Below are 24,007 nucleotides of genomic sequence, written 5' to 3' on the forward strand. Positions count from 1 at the left end.
CAGAATGAGCCAGATCCATACCTGCCCGATGCACACGACCACAGCATATCCCCCAGGGCCGACGGCTACGCACTTTGGTTGAACATCCAGTTTCACAACTCCTTGTCCACTGTGGAGAAAGGAAAGCATTACTTCCACATGCAAGCAGCTTGGCACAGGTATTCAATATATGTGCACTGCAAACCCACACACTTAGCCATGCAGGAGGAGATCCTGCTGTAACCTATACTGAAGGAGCAATTTGCTACATTATGGAGGGTGGTTTAAAAAAAAAAAAAAAAAAAAAAAAGACACCTTACTCTATGGCAGTGGTGGCCAATTATGATGGGAGACTAGCGTGTGGTAAAGGAGGTGGGGAAAGGAAGTGAACAGTCTGTTCCTATTTACCTGTGACAGGACCCTGCCACCCTATCATTCCACCAAAGCTCAGCTTCTGTCCCCAGGGCTGCAGATCAAACCCAAGTTTTTTGCTACAGACGGGAGGGAGCAGAGCTCAATTCTAACGGTAATGGTAGGACCATTCTTGCCAGTAGCAGAACTTTTTAAGATTTCATTACCTTTCACAGACATTACCTTCCTTTGGTCTTGGCTAATGCTATAAAAAATCATCCCTGAATAACTTACACATGCACCCACTTCTTGCAAACTGTAAACTGAGAACACTTCCATGCAGCTGGGCCAAATGTGGAGCCCAGTGGTTCCCTGGACGGGCTCTGCAAGGTCCCCAGGATGTGGCTAGCTTTTTGAGAGTCTTGGGTTCTCTCCATGGCCTGCCCATAGGAAGACCTTCACAAGGGACATGTTAGGAACAGGGTCACCACAAAGCAGCAGACACTGGATGCCTTCTGTACTTGACAGGAGATGACAGGGTCAGAGGCTGTCAGCGAGCCAGTGAGGCATGGGTATCAAGTGCACACACTTAAGCAGGCTGCAGTGCCTATGAGGCTCAGCTGCTCCCCAGGATCATTGACCCCAGGTGAGACAGGTCCCAGGCAAAAAGCTGGGGTCTGCATAGGATAGCAGCACAGGGCAAGGGAGGGTCAACCCTAGGTGTGGGGACATGGGGTCAAGAGGCCTTGTCAAGTCTGAAAGTCTCTACGCCCCACATTAGGGACATGCAGCGCTCCCTCCACTGCCCCTCACCTGCACCTGGAACTTCTGGTCCTTGATAACAGCTATTCTCTAAGCTCTAATGACTTGTCATTTGAAGATATCAGAGCAAAGCCAGGAGGACAGCATCTCTGAATCAGTGCCTGTGTACCCATCTCAAGCTTGAGCAGGTATGTGCTCTGTGCCAAAGCCAGGTGCCCTGAGGGCCTCACTTGACTGACCTTTCCACTAGCCTGGGACTCCACCATCACCCATCTTTACTGATGAGAAAAGAGGTACAAGCGGCCCAGCAAGCTCCAGAAGAGCAGGTGTATGATCTGCTATTCACTCCCAGGACAAAGCCTACCCCTGGTCACTGTTTTAGGAGCTACATGTAGGTCACATGGACCCTGTAGCTCAGACCTGACAACAGAACAATGCTTAGAAGTGGAAAGAGCAAATAAAACATCACTGAGAAAAGCCACTGCCCCTAGTGTGGGCCCTTTGTGGGCAGCAGTGGCTCATTATGGACCCCTCCAGCCCATCCCTGGCCCCACAGGCAGCTCTCACCTGTAGTCCCTCAGCATGAGGTTGGTATAGCGCACAGTGTCATCCATGCTGCAGCTGACGAGCTGCCCAGACTCGTCCACAGTCATCCTGGACACCTGATTCGTGTGGCCTTTTCCAGAAAAGGAGTCATTTTCCCCTGTCTCTGAATCCCAATAATGTAGGGCAGGGTTAAGGATGGCCTCAGAAGGGTGGTGCCTGCCATAGCAATCCCTTGCCCAGGAGGCCCAGAAAGAGCAGCAAAGCAGTGAGAGGACACAGGCACCCTCTCAGACGTTCAAGCCCAGCATTTCAGAAAGCAGTGCAGTGCCCTGACTGCAGGGCAGCAGGTTGTCCGACTCCACGGACCGAGGTGGTAAGAGCCTGACTGCTCCAGAACATGGAATCCTATCTGTGACAGCACAGATCAAGCATCCCCAACCCAGAAAGTGCCAAAGTCTAAAACTTTCTGTGGACATGACCTTGTAAATGAAAATCCCATTCATTCACATGATGGTACAGTCAAAATGCAGGCATGTTAAAAATACTGTACATAAAGTTACCTTCAGGGTATAAGGTATACTAGGTACACTATAAAACAACTGCGATTTTGTGTTTAGACTTGAGTCCCCTGCAAACTTATATATGCAAATATTTCCAAATTTGAAAATAATCCAGCCCCAAAATGTCTGAATAAAGGATGCCCACTATGACTCATGGAAGTGCCCTCAGAGGTGGTTCACAAAAGACTAGAGAACGCTATGCGTGGAGTGGACAGCTCAGAAGGACACTGTCTGCTGGAACTCTGGGCAAGTAGGCCGTCTCATTTGTTTTCTGTTACACACAGTCAAGCCCATAGCCATCCCCAGTGAGGCTGGCTATGCAACATTGCTCACCAGGTGATGCTAGGTGACAGACCTGGGGGTGACACACCTTTCCATGGGCCAGTGTACGGTTTCTGAGCCTGAGGTGTCCAGGTGTAAGTTGTGGCTTAAGCAACGACACTACTTTTACACTGACAAACAGGAATCTTATTTTCAATGAAGATCATGGTTCTTTGGAAGCTGACTGTGTGTTCAAGGTTGACACTGCTGGGGCGAGTCCAGCCAGGTGCAAGACACGGCTAAAGTCAGGGACTTTAAAGTCCTGACACTAGGACAAGAGAGCAGTGCCCAGGGACTGCTGAAGTCCAACTGTGACCACAGGAGACTGGTCCTCGGGCCTTGTCTGCCACCAGCTGTGATGCTTTTCCTCCCATCCAGTGGGGCAGAGAGGGGCTTATCTGCTCCCTCTGTAGGCTGGAAGAACCTTCTTGGGTCTTATAAAAACCTCAAAGCCCTAAAGAGACAAGGTGGGCTTCTGAGGCATAAAGAAAGGGGTGTGGAGCAGCCCACTTCAGGAGGGACAGTGGCATGCAGAACAAAGGCTATCTACACACAGGGTGGCCTGGCACTGCGGGAACATACATGGCAGGGGGCAGAAGGAAATGGTGACTGCTGACTCAACGGAGTGTGCAGGCACCTGGGCCCCATCTACCCTGGAGTGGCTGCCCAGGGCTTCAGTGTGTCCTTCGAGGACAGAAAGCACAGTAGGAACCCTTGGACAGGGAAGGTAGTGTGGGGGCCCCACATGCCTCCAGGGAATGTCACTGAGGAGCCACATGGAACCTCCTTGGGACTTCTGGTCTCAGCTGTGCTGTTCACTGGCTGTGGGACTCTGAGGAAGAAATCCTATCTCTTTCAGCTTGTTTTTCCATTTTCAAGACTCCATCAAGGGGTTTCTAAGACCTTCTGAATTCTAAGACCCAATGACTCCACTGCCTGTGACAGGGACAAGGTTAGCACCAGCTGTCCTTTATAAGAAAAGAAGCTCATGTTCAGAGATGCCAAGCAGCACACTGAGCTGCACAGCAAGAAGTGCCTGGCTGTGCAGTGGCTGCAGGGCTTCCCGAGTCCACAGCCTGAGACTAGGAGCCCTCAGTGCAGGCCACGCACCACAGAGGGCAGCGCTGCTCAAAGCTTGGTGCTGGCGCTTGTTCCACCTGGCTGGCCTGACCTCCAGCACCGTGGGAACAAGAAATCCTGCCAGAGGCTAGAGCCAGCTCCCTGAGTCAAAGGATATTAATGTGCCCATCGTGGCTCCCAGAGTAGATGTAGGACTTGCCGCCGTTTTTGTGCACCGTCAGACACTGGATTGACTTACTGTGGCCCTGTGGAGGAGAAGGCCAGGGCAGGGTGAGCTGAGGACTTGCTGCCCTGCCCTCTGCAACTTGTCAGTCACTCTTCTGGTGAGAGGGAGGAAACAGGTCCCTCAACATGTGCAGACGAGGATGCAGAGACACTGGTCACCACAATACCCATATACATGTTCCACAAATTGCAGCTGGTCTCCCCATGGTTGATCAATCATCTGACAAACCCATGCCATTTTGTGCCTCCTCCCAGGCACTGGCTCCAAGGACATGGTCCCATAACAACAGCACTTGAGCCTTTCACTGTAGACATACATGCCTTTGCCCAGCCACTTTCAAGCCACCTATAGGAGGAAATGCTGCTCCTGCCTATCACAGGTGAGAATCCTATCTGGATTCCACCTTGCACTGGATGAGGTGGACATGAGGGTAATTAGTGCTCACACAGCAGGCTTGCCACTCTGGCTTCAGGCCCTGCCTGGTGAGGTCTCTCCCAAATGCCCACTCCCAACCAAAGCTGTCCAATGACCTGACACCCCTACCCGAACCTCCTTGACTGCTAGGGACTAGGGTGCATGAGTTTGAGTGTGTGTGTGTGTGTGTGTGTGTGTGAGAGAGAGAGAGAGAGAGAGAGAGAGAGTGTGTGTGTGTGTGTGTGTGTGTGTGTGTGTGTATAGAGGATTCGTCTAAACCAGACACGTGCTTCCAGAGGTGGCATTTAACCTCTCTTATAACTGCTTCTGGAACAGAAATCCTGGCCGATGTGTGGTCTAATCAACCTCTCCCCGGCCCCAGTGTCTCTCTGTTCTTTATCATCAAGTTCAAGTGCCAGCTGGCACAGTACATGCTCAGGGCTTTTTCCCAGGAAATTTCCAAGCATTTTGTGGGGTTCCACTTGCTACCACAATATGGCATTTACCCTCAGAGAAAGGTACACACAGTTCTTGGCAGGATGGAGAACCAGTGAGTCATTTCCATCTTTCTGGTGGAAACATGGGGGTGAACTCATTATGTGTCCCAGTAAGGAGCATTATGAGCCAGAGGATCTCTTCTCAACAGCATCCGGCCCATCCTGCTACTTTAAGTGTGGTCAAATCAGTGGGGCCCTTGCTGGGAATCTAAGGCTGCCTGACCAGCTGACAGAACCTATGCTCAGCAAGACCCTGGGGACCTGCATGCCCACTTGCTGCCTTGTGAAGGAGGCAAGCTCTCAACCTATAGCTATGCTGTCACTGGTGTCCCTTCCACGACCAGAGTATTAAAAAAGCTGGCTCTTATGTTAAGCAAAATAAAGACACTCAGAAAGTCAAAGGCCATACGTTTTCTCTCACGTGGAAGCTAGAGAAATTGCATGTGCAATTTCTTGTCATTGTTCTTGGGGGGCCCAGCAGAGCAGTGTCGGTCTTTGGTAAGCCTGCTTAGCTTCTCAGGCATGACCTCCCTGCCTCTAGGCTATGCACCCCTACCCTTCCATACTCGTCACCCCAAGGAATCTGGGATCTGATGCACAGAAGGACTTCCGATTCCCTGTCTTTAGGACAGCACTGGGCTTCCCCACTCAAGGAGTCACTTGCACGGAGGCCCCTTCCTGTAAGGAAGTTCACCTATAAAGTGGAGATGATGACCTTGCAGAGCTCGGACCCTCTGAGGCACTGTTACCTAGTTCATAGCAGCTAGGCCACAGGGCGGCAGGGAAGTGCTAGGGTTTCCACCCAGAGCAAGTAACCACAGGAGAAAGCTCAGCTGCCAGGATGGGGTTCCTGGCATAGGATCTGGTTGTGGGCTCACCTAAGTGGACTACCAGAGACAGGGAGGGTGACCTGAGCTACCAGCAGATGCAGGGACATGAGAAGTGGCAGGGGCAGGTGGAGGGAGAAGGCAGGCCCCACATGGCCTATGGAGCACAGGAGCCTGCAGCACAGCTGAGTCCTCCCATGAAAGGTTCAGAAGCCATCACCAAATTCTCCCCAGGCTTTCTCCCTTGGACTTTCACGTACTTCCTCCAAGTTCATGTGCTACTGCTCCCTGATACTGAGGGCCATGTCCAAATCATGCACACTGTCTGCCCAGTCTCCAGGTCCTTGCTGTCCACTTCATCCTCACACTGCACTACCACCTACACTGGTCTTGCCTTGCAGTCACTAGGCACAGTCTGGGCTCTCCTAACCAGGGGAGGACAAGTCCCTTAGGAAGTAATGACTCCCAGGAGTAGAGGGCAATCGTCACTGACCCTGAAACCCTCAGGCCCAACTGTCCAGCTTTCACAGTAGCTCAAGCCGACTTGGCATCTGGTCTCCCACCTCTGCTAAACATGTCCCAGAAAAGCAACCAGTATCCAGGCCTTCTGCCAAAACCTTGACGGTGAGGAGGTCTAGGGGCATCACTATAGTTTCCACATGGTCTTAGTTCCCCCTCTTCCTAGCCACCCAGGTCCTTTTCCTACCTGTTCCAAAGGGGAACCACAGCCTGGAGTAAGCCTCACCTTGATGACCCGCAGGGGCTTGCTGGGGTTGTTCTTGTCCAGGTAATTGATGTACCCAGACAACGAGATGCTGAGCAGGTGGTCCTTCTGCCACAGGCAGCCCAGCTGCTGGTCCAGAACACTGGAGCCCATGGGAAATGTGCTGACAACAGAGTTCACGCCGACATCCCAAATCTTAGAGGTTTTGTCTCCAGAGGCAGAAAGCAAATGGGTGCTATCAGGGCTCCAACTAATCTACTCAAACAAAAATAAGGAGTCAAATGTCAGAGAATTTCTGAGTGGAAAGAGACCCCAGATACCTGCTTGTCCACAACCCCCATTTCTGAGTGGGAAAAGCCAAGCCGGGGAGGTGATGGGACTGCTCAGTCCCAGGCTCCACTCTAGCCACTGGCAGCCGCTGCCACCTCCCTGTAACCACACAGCTCCACTTTATCACCTTTACCCCTCTTTTCAAAGTTTTAACTTCAAAATGAACAGCAGTGGCGGGGAACACAGACTCGGCCAAATTACATTCACCGTGCCAGGAATCAGATCATACTCACAGCATAAATTCCTCCCTCGTGGGCCTTGCCTTCTCCGAGCGCACACACTTTCTCTCCTGTCTTCCCGTCATAAATGTATATCTTCCAAGAAACAAAAACGTGTGGATCAAGCAACCAATGTGTGAATGCCCTTGGGAAATTAGCACCTATTTCTCCAGAGGCTGTGACTTTACAGACTGAGCCTCCCATGCTCTTTACAAGGACACCCTGTGTCTATGCCTTAGGAGGTGGGAGAGTGGATGGAGGGTGCTCGGAGGCCTGCCTGTCCACTGCCCGCCCCTGATCCTTACCTGGCCATCAGCACTGGCTGTGGCAAATCTGTTCCCATCAGGAGAGAATCGCACACAGTTGACAAAGCGGCTGTGGTCCTGTGGGAAGAGGACAGTTACCAGCAGACCAACTTCAGGAGCATTCTCTATGACATGCACAGCTGCCTCCCACACTAGCTAGGCATGGGAATCTCAAGTCCCAAGAAAATGCCAGTGCTCAGAAAAAATCCAGGCAGTGGCCCCCAGTGCTCAATTCAGCTTCCTCGGCTCTGCCGCCCCATGGCTCTGCCTGGAAGGCTGTCCTTCAGCTAGGCCTCCTCTCCCAGTCATGCACACCCTGACCTGTTCTCTTCTGGGCTCTCAAGAGAGTTCCTGCCCCAACCCTCAGGTTTCACTGCAGCCAGGACCATGAGGCCCTGTCCTGAGGCCCCAGAGCCCAGAAGACAATAGGTGTTAGGGGGCATATGTAGAGGATGACTTCTAAAAGAAACATGGTTAGGCTTTCTTTAGGAACAAGAGTCTGACTGAGGAGAAGTGCTCTGAGTGCGGCAAGGTGGGGGATTCTCACAAGGTGCTGCAGCTTAGGCAGGCCCAGGGCTCCACCCCATTGCTAAGATGTGACAGCAACCTCGGCCCTGGTCGCGGTGCTCGAAATTCCCTCCTTGAGTTTAAACTCTGCAGCATGTTTTAAATTTTAGTTTCTTTTGATTTTTCATGCTATTTCCGAGACAAACCTTTCCTGCTTAAGTGTTTTCTAGCATTTGGAGGTAAGATGAGTTGAAGGACAGGTGTAGTGGACCTGCCTGTAATCCCAGCAACCTGAAAGGGTGAGGTGGGAGGCAGGAGAATCCTAAATTTGAGGCCAGTCTCAAAAAAGACTGGTTATATAGCTCAGTGGTAAAGTACCTCTGGGTTCAACAACTGGTACAACGAAAAAAAAGCAATTGAGTTGGAGAAAAGCAGTTTACCAATAGGCACAACCCACCAAACTGCATTTAACTCAAAACTAACTTTCCAAATTCCATCTCAGGCCAGCAGAAGAACTGCTTCTACCTCTGCCACCCCGGCAACCTGTTTACTTTACTACCAACAGGGGCAATGGTTAGCCTCGGGCAAGCTATTTGCAGAACACCAGGCCCAGAAAGGCTGGGTAACTTGAGGAGTGCCTGCCGTGGGAATCTGGCCTCCAGTTTCTTGTTGGGAGTTTTGTTCCAACTGCACAGGCCTTGGGCCGTGGCAGGTGCTGGGCAGGCCCGGGCACGCTCTGGCTGGGAGCCATCCGAGAGGTCAGATCCTTAACTCCTGAGACCAACTGCAACCACCCTGCCATCCATTTCCCAGCTGTGTGAGCCCGCTGCACACTGAGTGCAACGTCCCTCTGTCCACAGTCAGCAACAGCACTCACACCACAATTCCCTCAGGAGTGCAGGGGCCAGCTGAGATGCAAAATCTGTGGAAGGAGGGCTTCTGAGATAGAACCTGCCAGACTGTGCCAGTGCACAAAAATCCTTTGGCCTCCCACTCCTAATCAATTCTCTAATCTTTGGACAACCCATCCTCGATCTTTTTTTTTTTTGGTACTGGGGATTGAACCCAGAGGTGCTTAATTACTGAGCCATATCCCCAGCCCTTTTTTATATTTTATTTTGAGACAGGGTCTCTCACTGAGTTGCTTAGGGCCTTGCTAAGTTGCTGAGGCTGGCTTTGAACTGAGGCTGATCCTCCTGCGTCAGCCTCCCAAGCCACTAGGATTACAGGCATGTGTCACCATGCCCAGCCCATCCTTGATCTTTTAATGATCCATCCTTTTCACCCAGATATTCTAAACTCCAAGGAGAGGCCTCTGTAAGGTCCCTGCTCTCTTTAGTCCCATGGTAAATGGCATTTGTCATGTCACCAATTAACCTGTAAACTGTGTTAAATAACTTGCAGAATAGTGGTATTTGGCTAAAAAGAAAATGACGATACTGACCCCAGGAAAAAAACATTTTTTATGTTTTGGGAAGAAAGCAAAGGCAGAGAGCACTCAGTGAGGAAGACCCTGACTGGCAAGTGGGGTGTTCTGCCCGCTGACTCACTCACAGTACCCTCCTCTTCCCTTATAAAAGCTCTTTATACCCTAAAGCCCCTGAAGATAGAGATTTCAGATGAAAGGCCTCCTCCATCTTCTGATTCCTTCCACCAACTTCTGTCTCTTAAGTTAATATGTGATCCAGTAATAGGATGGGTCAGCATGCATATCCCTGCCTTGCAGATGAAGTCCAACCAGAGTAAGATGTAACCAGACAGACCAGCTGACTCTGCCCAGCTCTGCCTCCTCAGGGAGCTTGGCCTGGCCTCTGTGCTAGCTTGTTGCACTCCCCCAGTGTTTCCTGGATAGTGAAGGGGTCAGAAGAGATGTGCTGTTAGCTCACCCCAGGTTTCTCTGCCTGCAGAGGCAGCAGGGTGTTCCAGAACTGGGAGGCCAAAAGCACTCATCCCAATGGAACAGAGCCGGGACTGAATGTGGTTCAGAGGGGGGCAGACTCCATCGGTAGGAAATGTACCATGAATTAAGAGAAGAATATTTAGCCAATTCCAAACCATAATGAACTCCCATTTTCACAGGTTCCCTGAGACCACACACAGATACTCCTGGGAATCACCCCTAGATGCCCAGGCCCTAGAACCCCACAGCTGTCTGTGGTTCAGCCCAAGTGTTCACTCTGAAGGCTCTAGTAGGGCCAGTGTTGTGTGTCTTGGGGATCACACAGTTTTAAGAGAGGGGCCCAATGAAGGCTATACAAAGTAGATGCCCTTTGAGTGCCAGGGCCACATGCACCCAGGGCCCTCTGCTTTAGAGCCCCAGTTCCGTCAGGGATTCCTGCAACTCAGCCAAGCACCAAGAGTCCAAATGGCAGAAGACTGATGTCTGCTCCTGAAATAGCCCCTTCACAGGCAGGGAGCACAGACTAGCCCATTAACCAAGGAAAGTGAGGGCTAAAAATAGCGCTTCCCACAGGGAGGAGGACAGTGCAGACAGGGAGTGTTTGGGGGACTGTCATGGCCAGTCTGAAGGCTGGGTGACTTCACGGGCTGCCTGACCTGGCCGCCTCCTGAGCTGGACTCCTAGCCTGTGCCAGTCAACCAGAGGGCTCACAGAGCAATCTCACAGGTCAAGCCTTAGATACAGAGGCCACTGTACCTGCCCACTCCTTCATAGCCAAGACTCATGGATCCCTGGTGCAGGCTGTGTCAGTAAGTCCCCCAAGAACCCTCCCTTCCCTCCTACCTCCCTCACTGTACCTCCACCCCCATCATCTCCCTCTCATCACAGGAAACCAAAGTTTGAAGCAATTAGATAACTTATTAATAACCACCCAAGTCCACACCATGGGCAGGGACAGGGTGACCCTGGGCTCTAGGTGGCCTGGCTCCAATGTGTACATGCTAACTACCTGGTCAGCTCAGGTGTCCTTTCTGGGAACTCTCAATTCCCATCAGCTTAGGCTGTCACTGTATATAAGAATGCCCACCCCTACCTCTACATGACCTATGTCCCCCAGATCCTCCCAACCCAGCCCAGCGCATGCCTCCACAGTCCCAGGGCTGTCAGCGCTCCAACAACAGGTTTCCCCTTGAACATAAACGAAGGTTTCCTTCCTTCTGCCCAATTTCCCCTCTATACATGGCTTCTTCCTCAGTCGCCAGCTGTCTTCCCTGTAAAGTATCCAGAGGGCAGGACTGTGCCCTTCAACTGCCTCAGTGTGGGCTAAGAAGCCCAAAGGAGTACCCTGCCCCTTGCCGCCTACAGTTCCCCCTCACATGGGACAGGAAGCCCTGTTACAACTTTTCTCTGGGGATCAAGGACCCGTTGAATGGACAACAGATTCACTCTGTCCCGGGGCCACTCCCTGCTGTCAGCAGGATCCTGGAGCTATGGGGGCCCAGAGGCTTGCTCAGAGCAGGCAGCCAGAAGCACTTAAGAATGGAAATGTCTGCTTTCTGTCCTGACATGAGGAAGGACAGAGGAAAAAAAACAAAAACAATAACCAAGAGCCTGACATGTTTAGAGCTCAGGCTGCCTGGTCTAGAAGATGGCACCTGCATCAGGAGCCACAACAGGTTCTGGCCTAGTTCATTCTCCTCCTCTCCTGGAGGTGGGAAAGTCCAGTTCAGAGTCTGCTGTGAGGGGTGAGTGCCATCCCAGGATGAGGGACAGAGTGCCACCAGCCTGGAAGACCAGGCCCCTCAGTGCACATCTGCTCCCCTTGGAATTGGCAGGGAGCTCCCAGTTCCAGGTCACATGGTCACTGCTACTCCAAGCAATCTACAGGATCAGAGACTTTACCATTCACCATCAACCCTGGGAACCAGGATGCGAAAGCAGCTGTGGAAGCTGTGGTCACCCCAGGGCAGTGAAATGCTCACCTTTCAGGAGGAAGCAGAGGGCAAGTGAGAGCCTGGTGGGTCTTGATCGCAAGTGCAAACATACACTTGTCCCTCTATAGAGGGACACACTTAGCATGAAAAAATCCCCATGGGGGAGCAAGGGAGACCACCCCCTTCTCCTTAGGCCACAGCCAGGTCCTCCATCCACAGAGTGTGAGTGCTGGAGAGGGAGCCCACTGGGCCCAAACCTCACCCCCTTCTCAGACCCAGTCTCTCCTGTGATCCTGGAGTGGGGGAACCACATGTTGCATCTAGAATGTGAGCAGGAAAGAACAAGGTGGTGTGGACCTGCTACAGGAGAAAAAAGGACAAGGCATATGGGGTCCACTCCAGGAAAAGGGTTTCACCACCACCCCCATCTTCAAATGCAGACAAAGCTGGGCCGTGATCCCAGGTCTGGAGGATGCAGGGGCATCTAAGGTGAGCCAGGACTCTAATTCAGAGGAGCCAGCAGTCTACACTCACCTTGGGCAAAGAGCTCTTGAACAGAAGGCAGTATGACCCCCAAACTTGGGCCTACCAGAAGGAGTGGCCCAACATGACCTCTATAGAGAAGGTTTCTCCTGCTCTCCTCTGAGCTACGCTTTCACTGCCACTGCAGCACAGCATCCCAGGGGTTTGCCACAGCATACTAGGGGCTGAAATTCCAGACAACTCACTCTTCTCAAGGCAAAAGCTTGAACTGACCCTTGTACCCTTCCCCAGCCACATGCAATGGATCTCTTCCTCATCAGGTGCCTGGGAAACTTCCTATGGCGTTGTCAGCAATCTCTGCACTCCAGGCCCGCAGCTGCCCAGGTCTCTCGCCTCCACCAGCTGCGGGGCAGGGAGGGCTGTGTGGGAATGGATGGACGGCACACGACAGCACTGCCTGTGGGCTGCTCACACTCAGCAGAAGGTTCCAGTAGGCAGTGGCCACTCAGTCTGCAGAGCTGGGGATGAAGCGGGGCAGTCCTGATCCCTGGCAGTCATGAGGTTAGGAACTAAAGAGCTGGGGACAAAAGACTGCTCCTGTTTGGACTTCACTGTAAGAGGAGCTTAATGTCCTCTCTGGCGGCGGGGTGGGGACTCCACACATTTTAATTTTTAAAAACCTTTTACGAAAGAAAGGTGCAGTTTTACAAAAGAAAGGCTCAATTAATTCTTTAGAACTTCTATGTCACAAGCTTTGGAGAACACTGGAAAACCCACACATAAGCAGCAGCCCAGTAGGTGTTCGACCCATCAAGCCTCCCACAAACACCCTTACTGCCTCACATACGTCAATGCAATCCCTTCCTTAACCCATCTGTCTGCACACTTGCCCTTTAGTTTGGGGGGATAAATGGGCTTTCTGACCTCACCCTCACTCCCCATTAAGAGGAATGGGGCAGGAATGATTACAGAGGACAAGCAGCCCACCACCAAGCCCCCACAACTGCAGCTTTACCCCTGCGCCTGTGCAGATGTGGACCTGGGCCACATACACGCCAACAATTATACCTGGATTTCAAAAACATCAACACCTACCAGGCATTTTGGGCAGGTGTGGGGTCCCAGAGCATATTCCCTGTCCCTTCCACCTGAGCCCAGAAGAATACCATTAGACAAAGTCTAAACCACCACTGGTGAACATGTGGACATTCACAGGTCTCGAGTCTTCCCACAGTGTGGGCTGAAGGGGAGGGTCACCATCACCTGGGGAGCCCAGAGACACCTAGTCTAAAGGTCACAGCCAGCCTCTCAGTGTCTCCAATCCTTGGTGCACAGCCCTATCCCACTGCTCCGAGGTCCTCAGACAGGACCTGTGGGCTTGGGCTCCAGGAAGGACTTTCTAAGCAGTAGTACATCCTGGGGACAGTGCCAGTTGACAAACTCTTCCTGCATACCCGGACTGGTGCTGTGGATAAATACTGTGTGCTGAGGTTAGAAAGGAAGACAAAAGACTCTAGCCCAGCCCCCAAACACACACAAAGGTCACAGGGTGCAGGGCACAGGCTCAGCCACTCCGGGACCCTGGTTCCATTATGCATCCTTTGGTTGCTCTGGCAAAGGAAAGGAGCCCTTGCAGGGTAGGACAAGAAGCCCCACCCACAAACAGCCAGCCCAGATCAAAGCCAAACAGAACTTAGTGGGGGACCTGGAAAGTGGGGCAGACTCTGGCTGGCACAGAACCTCTTACTCTCTTCCTTCCACCCTTGGATTTGGGTCTGGGTGTTTGGCTGGCTCAGCATCACTCACCCTATAATTCACAGGACCACTACCCCAGTTAAGAAACATTGACCTTGAGCTGCAGCCTTCAATAAAGTTCCCAAAATAGCTACGTCTCTACTACCTACCAATTAGACAGTAGCCACAGGAGACAGGATCTGAGAACTAGAGGGTGTTCAGAAGGAACCCAGGAGCCACATACTCAGCTAGACACAGAGGCCTCACTTGGTTTCCCAAACAGACTGCCAGCCACCCGAACCTGTTCAGGCTGAGGCTCCAGGATCAAAACGAGGCTGGTTTCACTACAAATGAAAAATCCTTGGACAGCCCATCTGTACCCGAAACCAGGATGTCTCAGGAAATTCTACCCACTGCAAGTCTTGCCCTTGCCCTTTCCTGTGACACTACTGCTAGTTATCATTCATTACGTCAGGTCATTAAATGAACAGTTCTTAGGGAACCACATTAAGGACATTATCTTGTTACATTGCTCCTGAGGCATGGACACTGGAACCACTGAGGTTCCTCAAAGACAATGAGTCCCAAGACCCCTCAGCCTGATCCCCTCGAGGGACAAATAGTCTGACAACATGCTCATTCTTGTAGTTAAAGATGGCTGCATCCTTGACTATCACCAGCACTAGCACCGGCTACTTTTTCCATGGTGTATGCACAAGACTTGCCAGGAAAGGTATAGGACTGCAGGGTCACACCAAGCCCAGCTGCTGTACCCTCCCCTACTGGGTGTTCGACTCCTACTCTTGGCCTCTAGGCAGCTATTCATAGTTCAAATTCATGACTACTGTCCTCATATGTCTATGGCCATGTTCCTGTCTCACAATGGAAAGCATGAGGCTAAGCAAGGCCTGCTGGGACATGTGCAGAGTGGGGACCCTGAGATCCACCATATATACCCAAGACTGCCACGTTCTACCAGCGTGCTTGGGGCATGTTCCTTTCAGAGACTTCTGTTTCTTCTAATCATCTGCCACTCCGTAGGCATGTCTCTGATCTCATCGCCCCTACAGGGGAGGCACCAGAAAGACCAATCTAGATGTCCTGGAATTCATTTCCTCTGTGCCTCAGCAAGTCTGAGGTTGACACAGACAAACAGCAGGCTCCAAGTGCCCTGGGCCCCCTTTTCTGACAGAGTTTTCCAGCTCAGGACATTCATCTGGTTACAGGCTCAGGACACCCCAGCCCTCACCTCAGATACATGTACATCATCCAGAAATGAGGCCCCTCCCTGCTGGAACTTCAGTGCCAGCCTAGGACAGGGGGAAAGTTGGGCTCTCTACCTCTGCATAATGCTTCCCGTGCTGAACTCCACTTTCTGCCTGCACATCACGGCGGCAACATGCATACTCTGACCTCCCAAATCAGCATCTAAACAGGTTTGAACTCCACCACGCTTCCATACAACCCATAAAGCTCACCCCAAAGCCCCAAGGAGTCCACTTACACCAATTGTAAACTTGAACTTGAACGGGGGTCCCTCAAAGAATGCAGCACAGTTGTCATCACTCCCTGTCACCAGCCTGTATGGCCTGCTCTGCTTGATGTCCACGCTGTTGATAACTTTGTTGTGTCCTGTGATCTCACCCACGGAAGAGCCACTGTCCCACAGGAAGACTGCGCCAAACCTTTATTCAAAAGAGGAGTCAAGGAGAAAAAAAATCAATCCTGGAAGGAGGAGGAGAAATGCAACAGCTAAGCTGTCTGTGCACTAAGGCTGGGGGTGGACGTTGGTACTCTAGCTTGGGCTGCTAACAGGATATGTTTGACAGGCTGTGACTCTGGCTACACAGATATCTATCAAAAGAATCCAAGAATAAGCAGGAACAACTCTAATGCCTTTGGGAAGGGACTAGGTATCCATGGCCCAGTGCCAGTGCCTCCTATATGGAAGGCACCCACCCCAGGAAGCTGCCACTGGGGATACCAATTACCACAGATGCCCTGCTGGAAAGGAGATGCCTTGTTCTCAGCTGGCATTCAATGAAAATGTTCTGTGTTAGTTACTATTTGTTACTAAATAAGAAATGGAGCTGTTAAAACCAACAGGGAGGACTTGGAAAGCCCCAGAATTAATACCTGCAAGAACAAGTATTACAAAGAGCCTCTGAGAAAGATAAATAAAGTCACAAGGTTGTCAAATTCAAGTGCTTGAGGGCAGCTGCTGTGGGAACCCTTACCACTGGAACCTGTGCTCAGCACTGCCCCTGCTCGTCACCAGCCTCATGACCAGGCTGGTATCCCCTCTTCACCACTCAGGGAACCCCAGTGATGTGCCCAGTAGAGACACAAGGGTGTGTCTTCAAGGGTCATGTGTGAGCTCTTGGGAAGATGCTGATAATAGGTGCATCTCTTTCACCTATCCCACTCTTGCTGCCTGGAATGTGGGCTTGACAGCTGGAGTTCCAGAAGGCAAAGGGCTAAGGATGTCAGAGAGGGAAGAGAAAAGGGGCCTACGCCTTGACGAGAGCCCCAATGTGATGCAAGTCTCCCTGGCAGACCAGCCATGCATCTGGGCAAGAGGTCAGAGGGCTGATGCTGTCAGGAATCAGCCACACGGGCGGAGCAGGCACAGCCCTCACTGCAGCCCCTCCCCTTGGGACAAGCTGTGGTAGGAGCCACGGGAATGGAGGGATTGAGGTGAGCAACTCACTTTTCCCTTCCTTCCCCGACCACGGCGATCCTCTTACTGTCTTCAGTCCAAGCAATGTCCTTGATCTTCCCGGCAAAAGGCTGGTACTCATACTTGAGGAGGTGTTCCTTCTGTGTGGTATCCCAGATCCTCAATTTCCCAGAGACATCTAGGGACACAGATGAGCAGGGTGAGCCAACCCTCCTTCAGCAGCAGCTCTGGTTTCTCCAGCCTAGTTCTAGAAGCTGTGTGTGCCTGGCCTAGGCACCTAGCCAGTCCTAAGTCAAGCCATCACTTGCAAAGGGCTGTCATGTGGGGTCTCTGCATTTCGCTTGGACACCATACCCTGTTTAGGTATCAGAAAAGCCCAGGGACACACAGTAGCAAAACCTGAATATGCTCTGAAACAGTTCTGCTTTATGAATGAGGGCATCCAAATGGTGCTCAGGCCTCAGACCACCAAGTGCACTCAGAACAGGACTCCACTCTGGAACAGCACCACTGCACCTCTCCAGTGTGCTCTGCCAGGGAGACGGCAGCCCCACTTATCACACACGCACATGAACCATCCCATTCCTAGGATCTGGGGCAGAGAAAGATGCTCTCACGAGATGGCCACGGCAGAAGCTATGAATGAATGGGGGCTGTGTTCAGAATGTGGAGCCAGTTCTGCCGTCAGCGCAGCACCAGCAGTGGACACGTGAAAGGAGTACACCCCCACAACCACGATCCTACCAGTAAGCAAAAGTCCCAACACACGCTTTCCAAATCAGCAAGCAGTGTTGGCTGCAGGAAGAAATAACAGCACTTCACACTAAATTTTTCTCGTGCTACTGGGTATTGAACTCAAGGGTGATCTACCACTGAGCTTCATTCCCAGCTTTTATTTTTATTTTAAGAGAGGGTCTTAAGCTGCCAAGGCTGACCTTGCACTTGCAATGGATCTTTCTGCCTAAGGCTCCCAAGTAGCTGGGATTATAGACATGCTCCACTATGTCTGGCTATTCTGTTAAGGCCTTAGAACCTATGCCTCTTCCTTCAAGCAGGTAGGCAAAGCTTCTCCGGGGGACTCCAGGCTCACTGCAGTGAGCCTGGACAAACTCAGCAGCAGGTTCCAGTAAAAAGCGCTTCCGTTTCTTTCTCCCACACTAAGGGAGGGCAGAGCAGAGGCAGTGTAGGGCAACTATCATGCGCCTGGTCTTGGGAGCCAGTGCTGGATCCAAATTCAACCTCGGCTAAGTGTGAGCTCTGTGGGCCTCAAACAAGTCATGAGGGCTCTTTGTGGTCCTACCTACTACAGGAAAAAGAACACTGTCATCACTTAGGGATGCTGAAACTAACATGTGAAGTCCTAGTCCCCAGTGAGTACATGCTATGAGTTTACTCTGGCTTTGCAGAAAGACCCTTCCCCATGTGCAAACAGAGCCAGCGCCTAGACCCAGCAGGGCAGTGAGATCTGCAGATGCATGGGGGAACACATGAGAGGGGGCCTCTGTTACCTCTGGATGAGGTTCAGGAAGAAAGGCTGGCATGCTGCCAAGGGGTGTTCCAGAGACAACTGACCTGCTTAGTTAAGTCCCCCTGCTAATAAACAGGCTGGGGGTGGTCAGGGATGTAGGGGTGGAGCCAGCAGAACAGGCAGCACTGGAGAGGACAAGCCTGCACAACCTTACACATACATACCTTCACCCACGCTTACCACAGCCACATGTTCTGCTGTGCTTGGGCACATTCAGGGGCTATGCTGCCCCACAGGGAAGACAATGCTCAACAGGACAGGGCAGAGGGTGTCCCAGCGCGTCACAGGACAGGGCCCAGCTTTTCCACCTCCCAGGCTCACAGACCTGCTGCTGATCCTCCTGCTAGCTGCAGCTCCATTCCCTGACTGGCATCCTCCCCCATCAGACGATTGGCCTCACACATTAACTAGGCCTTGCCTGTTTATTTCATTCTTTCCAGAAGCAGCTGGGGCAGTGACAGGGAGCCTGGGGATCAGGCACCGAGGCCTGAATCTGATGGGCCTAGGCCCACAGCAGTGGCCAAACCCTGACCCACACAGGCCAAGTATCTGCCCTGCAGAGGGCCCTGGAGGGAAAGCACAGTGAAAGAGGCATACCTGCAATGGTCTATCGGCTGAGATAAGACCAGGCAGAGAAATTACAGAGTGTAGGGAATAGTGGTGTCAGGGAAGAGCTCCTTCCCCAGCAGGCTATGGTCCATACCTGGACAAGGAGCTAGCTGAGGGAAATAGTTGTCATTTTCCCCTGGCACTGGGGTTAGAACCCAGGCATATTCTATGTCAAAGCTAGATCTCCATCCCCTTTACCAAAAAAAAAAAAAAAAAAAAAAAATTTGAGATGGTCTCACTAAGTTTGCCTGGGCAGTCCTGAAAACCCGCACTCCTCTTGCCTTGTCTCCCGAGTAACTGGGATTATAGGTATGTGTCACCATTTCCAGCAAGGAACAGATGTGTTTGGTGTGTCTGCATTATCCCTACACTCCACAAGTGCCACTGTACACTCAGCAAATACCATGGGGTGGAGCAGAGGGAGCACGCAGCAGTGGGCAGGGCCAGCTTTCCAGTCCCTAAGGAGATCTCAGCAACTCTTCATCTCTGGGCAGTCAGCTCTTCCTCTAGAAAGCCTTCCCTGGGCATAGGGCGAAACCAGGTATCTTGCCTTGAGGCCACTGCTGCACTCCAAGGGCTATCTGGGCATCACTGCCCAGATGCCAAGGGGCCTGCATGAAATGGCAGACCAACATCAAAGCTACCCCTGAGGAAGTTGCTGAAAAGAGAATGGAGGCTGCCCCGGAAATGATCCTGCACTCCAAGGATTACAACATGGGAGTGTGAACTCCCAGAGCTCAAGTCTTATTCAGTGATGGTAGAAGTCTTCCAGAAGGTTCTATTCTCCAGCAGCTGTTGACTAACAGCATCTTCTGGCCCCAGAGGGCTGGGGCTTTCCGGGAGTAAGCCGTGGCTTCCCAAGGTACTGGGACTCTAATGCCACACCAGGCACCAGTCTCCACTCACAAGCCAGAGTCTTTCCAAGCCTCCACACTCCAAACCCTCATCCACACTATTTTTAGCCCAGGGCCCTCATCTCTGCAGCAAATGTTCCACTGTAACCCTTAACAGTCACTTTGCTCTACTCAAAGAAATGGATTAGAAATACAAAAATATAATCTCTACCCCCAAACCTTGACTCCTCCATCATGTCTGGATACTTAAAAAAAAAAAAAAAAATTACAACCCACTTTTAAGAGGAGAACCTCAAGCTGGGGGTCACTCATTTATGTAGGCCATCTTTTATGCCAGGCTGCTGCACAGCTCTGCATTAGATCTGAAGGCCACAGACTTCTGTCCTGTTGAATGGCCCCTGGGGATGGGGAGGCCAGGCCTGAGATGACAGGCTCTCTGCTGGGGCTGACAGCGTGGGAGCTGTGCCAAGCTGGGCGGACACCTTCACCAGCCACTTTTCTCTCCTGAGAAAACTTCTCAGAGCACCTGATATTGGACACAATTTAAAAAGGCACCAGGGCCAAATTTTGGGGCTTAAATGAAGACATTTTGCTGGCAAGCAAGGCCACAACCAGGTGGGGGTGGGTATTGGGCTAAAATAAACTATAGGATTAGAGTAAATTTTAAGATGCAGTCAGAGTAGACCTAAACATAAAAACTATTAAGTGCCTACTCTATCCCAGACTTCTGGCCCAGCCCTTCTTTGTGACCACAGCAGGCTGTCAGCAGCCATTAGCACACAGATCATCCTGCTTCAGAACAGGATGAACAGAAACCCCTTCTCTAAAGCATGCCCTTGCTTCAGTGATGAATAAAATGGTCACCCTGGTGTCAGGTACCCACTCATGTAAGACCTGGGCTAGGTACCAAGGCACATGTTGCTTCTTTGGATCCTCCCGCCCTTTAAGGAGGCACTCAGTGCCCCAGCTTAAAGAACAGAAAACCAAGGACCAGGAAGCCAAGCTGAATAACTGCCTGCAGAAGTAATAAGGGGAGGCCTCAACCCTGCAGGCCACCATGACCCACATAAAGAGCTGCTGGAAGTGGTCACATGTCACCATGCACAGTGTGAGGGTGGTGCAGACAAAATGGCTATAGCACCTGAAAATCCTGGTCCTCACTCTCCTGGTTGGGTAATTCAGAATTCTCTCCCAACTGTCACTTTCCAGCAATGCTGATGAAGCCCACATCAGCTCATTCACATAGCCCTCCCTGGGGCTGAACACAGGCCACAGGTATTTGTTGAGTGTATGAATGAATGAGCAAATTAATGAGATACAGAATGTGCCCTCTACCTTCTGTGCCTCCCTTTCTCATCTGTAAAGGGCCAAACTCTACCTCAAAGAGTTTGACCAGGTAAATGAGTAAAACTCCTAAAAAATGCAAAGATCCTCATACCCCCTTCCTTTGGCCCAGCCCCCTACTGAGCCATACAGAAAGCCAGGCTGGAAAGGGCAAAGGCCAGAACTTGCTCTGAGGCCAGCTGGGAAAGGAGCAATGGATAAGGATGACACAAAACACAGCTACAAAACACAAACCACACACTCACACCCCCTAGCACCAACATATCATGATGTAACGACCAACAGAGGCCTGGGGACAATCACACAGAAATGTTTCTGCTGATCTCAAAATTGGAACCTACTGAAACATTGCAAAATACAACATGTACTTTCTTGAACAAAGATTAGGTCTGAAATGGGGCATTTTGGAGGCACAGATGTTCTTGTTGGTTCCAACTAAAACTAATCACCTTGGTTCTCTCACTTCTTAACTAAAATCTGCACCCCCCCTTCAAGCTGGGAGCAGGACTGGTTCTGAGCCCCACCACAAGCATCCAGGAACCATGCTCATTCAGGTACCTCCAGAGGCGATGTAGAAGCCACTGGGTGCATACTTAGCCACCACAACCTGGTGGGCGTGCTCTGTGTAGATGTCCGCAACAGCTGGGTTCTGTGGGGAAAAGAGCACAGAGTCAGTGGAAGGAACAGAGGCCAACAGCTCCCTGCCCTCCAAATTCACCTATGAACACCTGTAAGAGTAACAGGGGAAATCCTGGAGTACTCCCATCTGCCCGCCCACCTTTCTTGAGTTTAGGTGAATCTTTTTTCGTCTGCTTTTGTGTAATTTCCACAACACATAAATATACTTGTGGAGCGTGCATTTGTATCGAGTTTGATTAAAAAAGAATCCTGAAACTAGCTTCTTCCTGTTTGTGGGGAGCTGTGAGCAGATGCAGCATTTGGCTATGCTCATTCAGGTACCTCCAGAGGCGATGTAGAAGCCACTGGGTGCGTACTCTTCCTGAAGTCGCCACTGCCAGGGAGTACCCATCCTACCCAGGTCACCCCTGTGTCTGGTGTCATCTGGGGCAGCTCCTGGCTCTGAGCTTGGAGCCGTCTGTCAGAACCCTTGGCTTGGGAAGACATGCTGATTCCCCACGTTCCCGTGCTTCTTTGAGGCACTACCAAAGGCTGGCTGGACTTTGTGGCAAGGATGGGGCCAGTACTAGGGACTAGGAGCATCTTCAATATTCAGCAACAAGCTGTGAACAAGTGGTTGCCTGTCCTGCATCTCTCTACACCCACAATGGCTGCTCTCAGGTTCCAGTGGCGCTTGCTTCAGGGAGGGAGCAGAGAGGTAGCTTTCTAGAGTCTCTGGCTCCTGATGTCAGCTCTCTGTATACCAGAATTCCTTGGAAAAGAGGCAGCTTCCTACCCCAGAAGACACAGCAAGTCCACAGGGGAGGAAACAGGATGCCACAGTCCCCTCCCTTCTCCCTTTTACCCAACAACTTCCCAGGGGCTTGTCCATTCAGGCAGGCCTTCACCCCAAAGACTGAGATGGCCCTAACCTACAGCCCAACCAACACTTGGCACCTTCTGCCATGCTCATATGACTTCTGCCTCTCTGAGCACTGTTCCCTTGCCAGCCACATGGCACTTTGCATCCACTATCCCAATTTAAGCAGCATCTTCTCAAGGAAGCTCCCAAGGTGGCCCCTCCTGGTTCTTCCATGCCTCCAAGGCATTAGCACATTCCTGAGACATTTATCTCTTTACCTCATGGCTTTTAGCAAGTAACATGTGCTCAGTTAGGGAGCAGCAGTTGGCTATGTCCGACTTTTGGGGAGGAAAAAAGTTCATGTTAAGACTTAACAGCATTATTTGGTATATGTGATTCATAACTTAATCCACTTTGAAATAAACATTTGCGAGTGAAATAGAGATATCGAGTATCCAAAGAAGTCATTATGAATGGCAAATAAGCATACGAACAGGGGCTCAATGTCATTAGTCTTGGGAAATCAAAACCAAAACTACACCAGTACACACCCCCTAATATCAGTAAAATTAAAAAGACCAACATCGCTGCATGCTGGCAAGGATGAAGGGGTGAGGGGATGTTCAGACAATGCTGTGGAAACACAAAATCTTAGTTGCAAATGATTCAGCTGCATAGGTTGTTCACACACACCCTACACCCAAACAATAGCCCCACTCTCGGGGTATCTCCACAAGGAATGAAAGCCATATCTGCAGAAAGACTAAGACAGAAAGCAGACAATCAAGGCAGAATGATTGCTGGGAGCCAAGAGGGTTTTTCTTCCTGACTGTGGCCAGTCATGAGACTAGATAAGACTCCTCAGGACTCAAGCTGTTCACTTTGTCTATATCACATCCTCATGGAGGCCAAGATGCCCAGTGTCCACCTTCCATCTGCCTAACCCAACCCCACCTGCTCAGACTGGTCCTCTGACATCAAGTTCCCTCACAGAGCATGTGGCTGACTCCAAGACACTAGCTCAGTGTCCATTCCAGCTGACCGAGGGCCCTGCACTCACAGAGGGAGCTCACCAGACTCTACAGATGACCAAGCCAATCCCGAGGGCAGTGACCTCCTCCCTAGGCTGCACTACCCTCCAAGGGTGGGGTCCCCTCAGAAAGGAAGGGCATCCAGGAATGGAAGATGACTAGGCAGGGGCCACTGGAGGAAGTCCTACCCCTGAAATTCCATCCCCTAAATGGCCAAGGCGTTTGCAGACATGGTGTGTGGAGCCCCACAGGGCACAGAATCCCGCGCGGCCAGATGAATCACTCACTCACTCTCGTTTGTATTCCACATACAACTGGGTCAGCTATGGGGTGAGAGACTCCAAATTACAGATAATGACTTACATCTGAGTCATCCAGCCTCCTCCCACCCTCCTCAGCTCACAGTGGGAGGCCGTTACTATGCCAGGAAGGTGGCACACTTCCCCTGCCCCCAGTGTGTCACTCTGGGTGTGAGGCCCAATCCAAACTCGCTGACAGCCCGTGTCCTTGCCCTGCAGATGCCCTCCCCAACCCCCCACCCCACCCCAGGGTCTCCTGTTGTCCTGAAGAACAGAATTCAGGTGAGCAGCCCATGTGTGGAGGAGTCCTGGAGTGAAAAGGTGAGTTGGGAGGAAAGGAGACCCACTGCAGGAGCAGGAACGTGCAGTTACCACTGTGGGTATGTCTCACCGGGGCTGGGATACGACCCACCTCCCAGGTCCCTCTCCAGCGCCCCTATAGGCTGAATGGGCTCAAGCAATTCCAAGACTCAGGATTACAGGC

The 24,007-nt window shown here is 51.5% G+C and overlaps 1 protein-coding gene across 1 annotated transcript in view; it reads right to left on the reverse strand.

Annotated features, from left to right (window-relative positions):
- The window catches only part of Wdr1 (WD repeat domain 1), a gene marked incomplete at its 5' end in the record, with an annotated part of 40,093 nt that overhangs the window by 9,023 nt on the left and 7,063 nt on the right, over nt 1-24,007 (reverse strand). The window contains 9 exons of the mRNA XM_048783972.1: nt 22-109; nt 1,660-1,816; nt 3,757-3,844; nt 6,309-6,542; nt 6,851-6,931; nt 7,141-7,218; nt 15,203-15,383; nt 16,409-16,556; nt 21,272-21,362. Coding sequence (XP_048639929.1) covers nt 22-109; nt 1,660-1,816; nt 3,757-3,844; nt 6,309-6,542; nt 6,851-6,931; nt 7,141-7,218; nt 15,203-15,383; nt 16,409-16,556; nt 21,272-21,362 — 1,146 coding nt within the window. The remainder of the gene's footprint in view (nt 1-21; nt 110-1,659; nt 1,817-3,756; nt 3,845-6,308; nt 6,543-6,850; nt 6,932-7,140; nt 7,219-15,202; nt 15,384-16,408; nt 16,557-21,271; nt 21,363-24,007) is intronic.

Source organism: Marmota marmota, unplaced genomic scaffold (genome assembly GCF_001458135.2).
Source record: "Marmota marmota marmota unplaced genomic scaffold, marMar, whole genome shotgun sequence".
Classification (NCBI taxonomy): Eukaryota; Metazoa; Chordata; class Mammalia; order Rodentia; family Sciuridae; genus Marmota; species Marmota marmota.